Source organism: Fundulus heteroclitus, chromosome 3 (assembly GCF_011125445.2).
Source record: "Fundulus heteroclitus isolate FHET01 chromosome 3, MU-UCD_Fhet_4.1, whole genome shotgun sequence".
In the NCBI taxonomy this organism is placed as follows: domain Eukaryota; kingdom Metazoa; phylum Chordata; class Actinopteri; order Cyprinodontiformes; family Fundulidae; genus Fundulus; species Fundulus heteroclitus.
The window spans coordinates 23037495-23048595 of NC_046363.1; the positions used below are offsets into that span (position 1 = coordinate 23037495).

Genomic DNA, 11101 nt, shown 5'->3' on the forward strand with positions numbered 1-11101 from the left:
TGGATGGAGAGATCCACACTTGGGAGATGATGAAATGAAATTCAACACCTTTCAACTGTGTAGAAACATTAACAAAAGCTAAAATTATTATACCACTTAGCTTAATAGGTCGAAATGCCTAGAAAACGACCTTTTGGGTATTTAGCATAAACTAATACTGGGCGTTTTCCTGCCCTGATACTCGGGTCCAATGGTCCTACTATACAAACTCAAAGGGATTACAGATCTGGAGCTTTTTAAAAATCAATTTATTAATGTGGTTCTTTTCCTGTAAAAAAATAAGTATTTTCATTTTTTCAGTGCACACTCAACCTGCTTTTTTGGTACCCGGCATCCCTCTTTCACATCAAATAACAGCTGGATGAAATAAACGTTTTTAAAATTGCTTTACCACAAATTTCTTTAAACGCAAAAATTTGCCAATTTTAGCTCAGCCTTATCCCTGTGGGATGGCGTTATCAGGAAACGAGTCATCTAGACTCTTAAGCCCAGCAGCCCCCAGTTCTGGGGGAGGAATTGAACCTTCTTCTTTTTTCTAGGTTGTAGGTTTTTTTCTAGGTTCTAAGTTTCTAGGTTCCCTTTTGTATAAAATTTTGCTAATCTCGTCTCCTGATATTATCTAAGACTAAAACTAGATTATTTAAAAGTTGTAATTGCTGAATAAGGGGTGCTTAGATTGAATTATGTTATTTTGAGCAAAAACTCAAAGAAAGAAAGGGGGGCTGGTCTTAAGAGGCTAGCTCAGCTTCATTGTATAAACATGCTGTATTGTTAATAGAAACTTACGCTAATAAGAAACGTTTCTTATTACAATATGTTCTGGAAGTTAAATTGGATTTTTTTTTTCTTTAGGGCAGATTTTTTAAATAAGCCCCTTGTGGCTGAAGCGGAGATTTCAGCTATAATTCTCCACAAATGAAAGCATAAAGCAAGTGTCCTTCAGAGAAGATCCAACGCTGGTCTTGATGCGGTGCTATAAATGATCGGCATATCTGTACTTGTTTCCCCCCCCATTTGATAAAAACAAATAGGTTCAGATCGATGGCCTATAGGGGAGGATGGAGCGGCAGCACTAAGCCAGAGGAGCTGCAACTGTAGTTTCCATGACAACCCAAAACTTCCCACGGCCTGAGTGCTTGTTCAGCAGAAGAGACTGACGCTTTTCTGGATAGGATCTAATAGCCTCCATGCAATGCCCATGCCGTGCAAGAAAATAGCCAGAAAAGTTCAAATGAAACGCCTTCTCAGTTTTTCTCTAACATTCACCTCAGGTTGCCTGTTCCCTGCAGTGCTTTCCGGGCTTCTGTTAATGGTAAAGTTGAACATATAGGGCTGAGCTTTAAGTGCTAGAATTTATTTTGCCTCATCTATTTTGCAGAGAAAAAAAAAATCTTATGTGAAACATTTGTCTTTGGTTTTGTGGGTCATCCTCCTTTCATCTGCCTCCCAGCGACTGGTCTGAGTGCTGCCACTGTCCGTGAGGTTGTGTAAGCAGCACCGTTCGTCTCTGAATCTCTCGCCCTTGCCGCTTTTCCGTGGCAGTGCCACAATATCCACCGACACATTTGTAAGAACAACACTAAAAATGAAGCAAAGACGGGAGTTGTCAATAGTTTGATATTTCACCAAGCTGCAAATGGAGATATATTTTTCAAATGAATAAATATTACTTGTGATTTCGCTGATAATACTGAAACAGCAAAATTATATTTTGAAGGAACTGTTTCAGCGCCATTCATCTGTGTACCTCCCAATTTTAAATAATCCAAAATCTTTACATATTAAAAAAAGCAGGAATTGTAATAAACTATTTATTCCATCATAAGATGACACACATTGACAGATATAAGTTATTCTGATAGTTACATCTTAATAAGAAGCATTTCTCCACCAGGTTTTTCACACAGCTGCCGAGCTTCTGTAGCAACAAGCCCCGTGCAGATGTAAAGACAAAGTCCTTGCTCAGATCATATCTCCGTTGTGTTTATTTCTGTCTTTCTCCTCATCCTAAACTCTTTACTCGCCGTCGCCGTGGAAACAGGGAAAGCCCCACATGTTGCCAGGGGAACGAGAGAGAAAAATATGTGATACTGCTCCGACCCGAGCGTGAAGGTGGGTGGATGTGTGCATTCCCTGCGGGTCCCGCTGGACTGGGAAAGCTTGGAGCGAGCCGAGCTCTGAACGGATCGTCCAGTTCACTTGGCGATGTCCTCGGCCACGGCCTTCCCCATTTTATCCTTCAGGTATGCCAGTTTCTGCCACTCGGTCTTCAGCTCATGCCACTCGTAGTATGGGACCTTAAAAGGAGGATAAAGGAATATCTTAAAATAAGTTAGAGCTAATGGGTGTCCTATTATGCCTTTGCATGTGATTTTGTTTTATTTTAGTCACTTAGTGACAAGTAAAGGAATTCAGTTATTAGTCCCAGACAAGCAACAGGGAAGAAACAAAGACTTCATCTCACCTGCAAACAGTTTTATTACGCCATTTATTAGATTTTTGCTCATCAGACTCGTGTTGGTGTTTCAGTCACAGCTATGAAGTTTTGTCCATTCATTTTTCAACTTTAACAACAATCAATTTTAAGCTTTAACTGCACGTTCTGAGTTCCTCAATAAACGAAGCAGATGCAAATTAACAGTGAGTAAAATTTTCCATTAAAGTACTTTTGTTGTTTCTTCCAACCGTTTTAAAACTAGACCTTTATCAATGCCTCAGAATGAATGCTAAAAGTCTCACTTATTAACGTTTAGGTTTGGCAAATCGACATCCAGTGTCAGCTGGAGCTTTACACAGATTTAAAATTCAAGTAATGACAAATCTGATCAGGAGATCCGATAATCGGCCTCAAGTAGAGCTGCACTACATAAGAAATCGTCAGTGCAATACCTACAGTATGTTTACAATACTGCAATCACAATGGCTGCCTGGATGCAAGATTTATGCTAAACATCAAACTGCCATGCATTCACACTTTGTTTGCTGATATGTTGGACTAGTTGGGAGGTTTCTGACAACTCTTAATGTAAACTATATTTATATTCTAGTGGCTGAGATACTGAAGCTCACAAAAATTGTGGGAAAGATGCAATGATTTTTTTTTTTTGGGAGGGCGGTTGGGAATCACAATATGTTTTCCTGATATTGTGCAGCCCATGTATTAAGGTATGCTAAAGTTTCACTTGCGTTTTTCTAACCTCTGCAATTTTTCCAGTAACAGAACCGTTCTCGTGGGTAAAAAGAATATTTTAGAGAAAAAGAAGTTGCTAGACCGACTGAAGTTTTCTTCAGCTATACGGAGCTGTTAAAAAGCCACCACGCGTTTTCTTTGCAACAAGATACGATTTCCAGACACAAAAAGCAGAGACAGTCATGGTGTGGAAACTAAAGGAGCCCTAACTGTTACTCATAATTCAAGTAGCAAGGTTTTAAACCCACAGCCAGCAAGTGGTATGCCTGTTAAAGAGCTGACTGCAGGCTGGCTGTCAGAGCAGATAGCCTGACTAAGTACTAAGTACTATTCTGAACAAAAAGCGCTTGAAAAATAATACTAACTTATATTTTGCTTCGGTATGTGTATTAAAATCAAAATAGACTGATGTTATAGATGATAGAACAGTCATTTAAAAACAGGGCTTTTTTTTTACTTTACAACTATAAAAGCAACTATATCATACTGTGCAAGTTTAAGGTAATTTTCTTTTGTGTAGGTAATTTCTATTCAGGTAGGTAGTTATTTGGCAGACGAAATAAAATTTAACGACACAGCAAACCGGGTTTATTTACTCAAGATCCAAACCTCCTGATTCTTTTCATTTAAGAGCCTCTATGAAAAACAAATACAAAAAATATAATTATACTAATTTCTATCAATATAGAACAATCCTAAATGATGATTTTGTTTTTTTAGGCAATCTAAAAATATATTTGAAAACAAGGAACATATTGGAAATACTTGAGCCACTGAATCTCATATTTGTACTGCATTGAACTGGTGTATGGTTGACACCCTGATCTGTGTAAGCTGAAACATCCTGTAGAACGGTAAACCTCAGAGGAATGTGAAGCTACAGGGATGTAAGGAGATTGTCCTAGATGTGAAAGAGGCAGAGCTTGGCTTGGCCTAGATGAGGCAGATCTGTGGTTGGAGCTCTATTTATACCACAGACTGCAGCAGAGCCCACCTGACACAGAGTTCCAGAAAAGCATTAGGTCCATTTTGTCCATGTTCTCAACCTGTCAGATGTAGTAAAACTGTTTGCTTTGCCTCCTTGTGATGAATTACTGTTTCCACACAGCAAACACAAGTGCAGCTCCTTGTCACAAGCAGCTCCATAGCAGACATTCAGCCACAACCTCTCCGTACCTCCACTAGGATGAAACCAGCCAGCTGAAGATGTCTCTTCATCATGACGAAGCGTCCCAGAAGCTCTCTGCTCTTGGAGCCATAGCTGGGAAATTCCCAAACCAGAAAAGCTAATCTAAAAAGAAAGAAAGAATACAGAAAACAACAACTTCAGCCACATGAAGCGAAAAGGAAAGTGATTTCTTTTAATGATACAGTTACTCTCCCCTGTGACTCACCGTCGTGACCCTGCCGGTAAATCCTGGGCTCCTCCTCCATTTGGTAGATGAGGGGCTTTTAGCATCGACATGTCAACTGGTTTGTTGTCACAATCCACGACAATCTCTCCATCTGATCGAGAAAAATGAGAGGTATCCGATAATAAATGCACAGTTCATCCATGTAATAATGTCCACAACTGGACAACCTGTTTATGGCCCTCCTCCCTTACCGATCGTCCACCCATAGACGGTGTCAACACCGGTGCGAAGGGCCCCCGTCTTCCCACCCACCAAACTCTGTAACGCCTCTCTCAGACTGCTTTGCAGCTCAGATAAGGACGAGCTGGTAGCTGGGACAGACAGGACACCGAGAGAGGGCACAGTGTCCGAGGACCCGGGATGCTCCAAGAGGAGAGTGGTAGCGATGTGCAGCAGCTTCAGCGTATAGTTCTCCACTCGAGCTGGGCTGCCTTCTACACACAGAAAAGACAACAGAGAGGCAAGAGTTAATTCATTAATTCATGGATTAAAGAAAACCCTTCAAAGAATGCTTTGGCAATCAGAATAATGTTTGTTGTGTGATAGTTGGAGCAGAAATATTAGAGCGCTATGCTGCCGTCTATTGAGGCATAGGAGGAATCTGGCAGTGGGCCCCCAAAACTGAGAGACTTCACAGCTACTTAGATCAGATCTGATCGACGCAAACGTCTCTGGAGCCAAAAAACATGGGCGTGATTTAACAAGCTGATTTAACAAAGCTCACAGTTTGCGTCAGTGAGAATCTCTGGGTGTAAATATGAGCTTTAGGAAAGCAAATGTCAAACAAGTCTTTGTTTTGCAGCATATGTGACTTTCTGGAGCAGAAATTAAATATTATTACATTTCTTCATGATAAACCAAAAAGTAACACAGAGGTATTTTTATGTCTGCTAGTAATGATACGATAGGCAATGTATTTGACTCGAAAAAGGAAAAAAGAGCATTTCTTTCAAGGTTTTTTTTGTTTTGAAAAACACATGTACTTTACAGAAAGCTAAAAACTCACAAATATTTATCACTTGGGTTTTAAATGATCAAAAATCCAACATCAAATCAAGAGACAGTTGTTTAAAGGATCAGCATCAATGTTTTATGTCATCTGGCTGATGATAAGATTGGGATGTGAACAGTTTCTGTCACCCATCTCCTGCCTAGCATCTGTCAAATAAAGGCCACCAGAGCCACAAAATAAAAATAAACAAACAATTTGGGCAGATTATTAATATGCTTTGACTTGTTAGAAACTTTGATTGCAAATGTTCCATAAATGCAGTTTTTCCCTGCAGGAGCGCAAGAAAAGCTTCAGAGCAGCCTTTAATTCAGCCCATTTATAAAGATCATTTCTCAAAAAAAAAAAAAAAATAAAGTTTTATCCAAGTTTTATCCTTCCTGTCTTGTTTTATCAATACCGTTTTAATGTTCTGTTGGACATCTCTAGTGAAATGTTCTCCTTTTTTTATTACTCTATGTTCCTAAAGGTGAATGACAGAAGTAACCTGGGGATTTATTGAACAATTATAGCCGCAACCAGTATAAAAATTAACTTAGAAGCAAAAACTAATAGGTATGGAAGTAACAAAAACAAGTGATGCAAAAAGCTTCTTTTAAAATAATTCAGTGGGGGAAAAAAAACAGAAAAAACGTGAGTGGTATGTAAACAAATATTTGTCAAATACATTAATTGTAAATCTGATGATGGCAACAAAAACATGGCAAATATTTGTATTATGTGAAACTGATCACTTGAGATGTATTCTTAAATTTACATAAATTTTCCCCAAAGAGTTTTTAAATGTTCATGTTGTAACTAAAAGCCATTCCACTTATTATTTAATATGTTTTATTTCAGCTTCTCATACAATCACTGTACCTAAATGTATATTGTGTTCTTGGCTGTTGTGCCTCCTTTTTCTCAGAGCATGTTATTTTTTGGTTACTTACAATCACCCTTTCTGCCTCGAAGAAGCATGAGATAATTACTGGATTTTCTTGATGCCTTTTCCAATACGCACCAACTTAACTGCACTAATGCAATTTGTGTACTTGTGTAAATATGTATTGTATGTATAATATGTATAATTGTATAATATGATTGAACTTGATTTTGTAAAGTGCCTTGAGATGACATGTTTCATGATTTGGCGCTATATAAATAAAATTTAATTGAATTGAAATTAAATATAGAAAAGAGTTTCACCTTTAGTCTCGGAAAGCTGAATTTACCTCCTTTTCCGAGTAAGTTTACCTAAATTACGTGTCAAACCTTCAAGTATTTAAGATCCTACGGAAGGATTTCAATTTTCAGGGCATGTCACAAAGTCAGGCACTTACGTTTAACTCCACAGATTGCATTTTTAATCCCATTAAAGGTGCTGATGAGCTACCAGCCAGCTAAGCATCTTACCTGACAGGTTGGTAACATGACTTGTTTGAGTTAGAGGGATGAGATAGTGAGGCTTGGCCTGCTGTAACACACACAGAGACCACACCACATCTGTCTGCAAAAACGGCTCCAGGCTCGCCAGAGACTCCTTCAACACAGCATGGACCTTACAAGAAACAAAGGACACATGAAGCTAGGACTAACTGTGCATAGTCGGCAGAACAGCAGCATGTCGCCTCATCGGTACCTTGCTGTAAAACTCCTCTCCTTTGCTGGGCTGGAAGCCAAGTCTGGCAAAAGTCATGAGCAGATTGCAGAGCTGGAGAGTGCTATACTTTTCACTGTTTGCTGTGTAGTTCTGGGGGAAACATAAAGTATGACAGTGAGTGAGGGGGGAAAAAATTATTCCCCCAAAGTCATAGCTGAAGCACTGGATAAGACAACTAACCTCAGCAAAGGCTTCAAAGAGAGGAATGTGGAGCCATTTGAGGAAGCCCAAAGACTTGGCACAGCGTGTGACATCAGTGGGGCTGAGCTCAGGAACTCTGGGAAGCAACTCGCTGGCCATTCGTTGAAAAACCTGGGAATGGGTGAAATTCAGCTTTCCTAGAAAGGATGTTGACAAAAATAAGACTTTCAGTTCTTGCATTATTACACCGTAACATTCAATCTCTTTTAAATGAGTGTCCTTATAGCCAATAGAAGCAGTTTCAATTTCTCATACATATAACCTACGCACTTCAAACCACAGAGGACAGCATTTCCTTTTCAGAGTTATTACCGTATGCAAAGGCAAGGTCCATTATTACTGGAGTGGTGAACTCAGATGAGGGCTTCTGGAGGAGGTGGTAGGACACCGCCCTCAGTAATGGGACACTCCTGCGGCTCTGAGCTGCCAAAGCAACACAGACTTTCCTGATGTCGTCCACTGAAAAGCTCTCCGAGAGCTCCAAAGCCTAAAATATTTTTTTTTTTAAAGGGAAAGGAGGTCCTCATGAAGGTTTTGAACTGGGAAACTTTAGCAACAACATTCAATGAGATTCAGATTTATGAGATACATGGGATACATCATTGTTTAGTCTCTTAGATGACTGATACCAATGGTTCTCAATAAATGAGAATATAATTAAAAAGATAATATATTTCTCTGTGCATACAGTACTATGAATAGCCAGCTTGTTTATCAACAACCTTTTGTGGCTCACCCACCTTGTAAAGAGTATTAATGACTATCTGGTGAACAACAGTCAAGTCAGATGTCCTCTCCATCATTGTATCGTGCCACAAGGCCAGAACATAACATTCCTTTTATAAAGGTCCTTTTTTTACTGGTATTCTGTCATATGTAAAATTCTGGGAAAATCTATTTTGTTCTTCATGAGCTGTAACCAATAATCTTAAACAGAAAGAATGATTTTTGACTTTTAAAAAACAGCATCTTAATAAATGAGATTCCATTTTTTAATCAGGTTAGTTTTTTTATTCATCAATTGCTTCTGCACCTTCATATACCACAATGTTCCTTCCACTCAATCTTGGTTACGACACTGATCAGCTTTCTAATAGTTATGACCTTTTATAGTTTACCCTCCTTGAGAATAACAGCATGAGGGACAATTGTAAAGTCGGCCAATTCAGAATCAGAATCAAGTTTAATCGCCAAGTAGGTTTGCACTTACAAGGAATTTGACTTGGTATTGATGGTGCAGACAAAGTGCTAATAACAATTTACTCCTTTATTAAAAATTGTAATATTCTAATTCGCTGAGAAATATTTCATATATTAGTTGCACTTTTTTATAGAACTACAAAAATAAATGCACTTTTCAATGAAATTTTAACTGATTGGCATGATCTTGATTGGTGCAAATAAAAGAGTTGATACCTTGTCTTCAAGTCTATCCATCAAGGAAGGTGCCATTTTTTCTCCTCTGGATATCAAGACACAGACGGTTTTAGCATCGGCTATTTCAGTCCAGCGCAGCTCCAGCTGTTTTAAGGCAGAGTTCACTATGGCTACGTCTTGTGGCGCTTTCTTCCCCGCTCCCCAGTCTATCAGGAAGGCCAGCTGCTTGCAGGACAGCCTTCGGACTCTCCACAGGACCTCTGTCTGGACAGAACTCAGTACTGGATTGGTAGGGGGAACCTTCATGATCCCGAGGGTCCGTAAAACAGTCACCAGATTGCCGTTCCACACCAACGACACCTTGGGAAAAGCACACGGACATAAATTGTTACGCATACGTCATAAAGTACGAATTATGTAATAGAGGAATCCTTACATGTTTTGATAGCGTGTCCATCATATCAAGGAGCCTTGGATCTGTCAGCACGTCTGTTTGATCTCCCTTAAACTTCCCCTTAGTCTTTAGCATCAGCTGAGTCCACCTCCTCAGGGCGGCAGCCGCCTGATTACTATTCCCTTGATGTTCTTCCCAAGCACACAAGATCTCCTCTGGAGTAGACGCCTTCTCTACCATCTCATCCAGCTGAGTGCGAACAGGAAGACTGGGTAGTGGCTCATCTTTGGTTATCGCCCTCTCACAGAGGAATCTCTCAGTGACCCATAACTGGCTTCTAATCCTCGGCACTTCTACAGGTCCACCCAAAGTCAGATAGAAGCGGGCAGCAGCGGCAGCCGCCACAGGTTGAGAGGACGACTTGCCGATCAGGCGGGCGCATCTGCCCAGCAGGCGGTTGGCCATCGGGCCAGAGAGGTAGGGCTGGAGAGGAAAGGTCCTCACAATCCTAAAACCCACGCCCACCGTTGATCTGTGGGAACCAGAGAGATCAAGAGTTAAATCTCGGCAGCGGTGTTGTGTTGAGCCGCTTTTTCCCAGCGGTTCTGATTTATGGGGAAGCCTTTGTGCTCTTTTGTGACCTGGTGCAAATACCCAAAATAACTCAAAGGATTTAACCAACACATGTTTTTAGACTTAGACTAAGACAACTTTGTCATTTTGTATGTACAGAGTGCACACAGAACGAAATTTCGCTGCATACAGCTTACAGGAGTATAGTGAGATTCCAGGTGGAATAAGGCAACATTACAATATAAAGTGCAGCAGAGTAAACATGTAAACAGTGCAGGAGAAAAACAGTGCGCAATCACAGTGTGCAGGAGAATGTTCAAACCATTTTTCATCAAATAACGGCAAAGTATCATTTAAACCTTCATAAATAACATCCTTGACCATCTTCCAACCATTAAACTGTTGTATATTTGTTTTATTAAATCACAAAAAATGTGATCATAACTCCAGTTTGTTCTATATTGTGTGTTATGGAAATCCATGCATTGGCTGTATCTGTTTCTATGGGAGGGGGTCAAACGTTCACTTCCCAATGTCAGCAACACCACTTTGATGAAATGTGCAAGTAAATAGCAATAAACTCCATGGCTTTAAGGCGTGTAGACGTGGTGAAAACTACTTCTTTAGTATAACCAGGAAGCGGATAAATTGACTTAAACCATTTTGTGCTGTTATGAGTTTGCATAATACCGCCATTAGAATCTGCCAAAGTATGCAATTCCGCCTGAACACCAGTAAACACCGACTTCTATACACACGGTAATCATGAGCTGACAAACAGCAAAGCGTCGTCAGACATCCCTGCTATCTCCGCTTGAATCTTGGACGTATGAAGATCTTGTTAGGAAGGAAAATGCGGGTTGTGGAATCTGCGGATTCTTACCAGAGAGAGACTCTGCACAAACTGCATCTGCTTTCATTTGCAGGTCTCCGTAACTGTATCTGAAAATAATGCCTCTGGTTTATGTATTTAAAGGAAACCGGTGAGACTGAACAAGCTCCTGTCATGTAACGTCAGATCCTGACCTTGTGTGGAAATGAAGGGACGCGCTGAAGACGACGCCAGCCCTTTTCTCCTCATCCAGCAGATTAAAATTGTAAAGTCGGAACAGAAACAGCATCTAAAGAAACATCTAATCCTCAACCCATTGATGACTTACCTAAAATAATGGATATTTTTGGAAGAAAACCCCCCACATGAGGAAATGTCTGCCTGGAGCAGTCGTCGCAGGATAATGACGTCGAAGGAAGGGTGTCATGTGACCAGAGCACGATGCTACGATTGGCCAAGGGTTTTTAC

At 40.1% G+C, this 11101-nt stretch overlaps 1 protein-coding gene across 2 annotated transcripts; it reads right to left on the bottom strand.

Moving 5' to 3' along the window:
• Positions 1 to 1797: 1797 nt before the first annotated feature.
• tbrg4 (transforming growth factor beta regulator 4) lies at positions 1798 to 11081 on the bottom strand. 2 transcript variants are annotated; one of them, XM_012867666.3, is made up of 11 exons: positions 10962 to 11081; positions 9271 to 9760; positions 8874 to 9194; positions 7770 to 7944; positions 7437 to 7594; positions 7236 to 7346; positions 7010 to 7154; positions 4797 to 5039; positions 4585 to 4696; positions 4367 to 4481; positions 1798 to 2297 (listed from the first exon to the last, which is right to left on the bottom strand). In XM_012867666.3, exons 2-11 carry the CDS (start codon positions 9691 to 9693, stop codon positions 2196 to 2198), a joined length of 1905 nt encoding a protein of 634 aa, XP_012723120.2. In that variant the 5' UTR covers positions 9694 to 9760; positions 10962 to 11081; the 3' UTR covers positions 1798 to 2195. The 2 variants fall into 2 exon arrangements, with proteins under 2 accessions (XP_012723120.2, XP_021174907.2); XM_021319232.2 differs by lacking the exon at positions 10962 to 11081 and adding an exon at positions 10828 to 10954.
• Between the last annotated feature and the right edge of the window lie 20 nt (positions 11082 to 11101).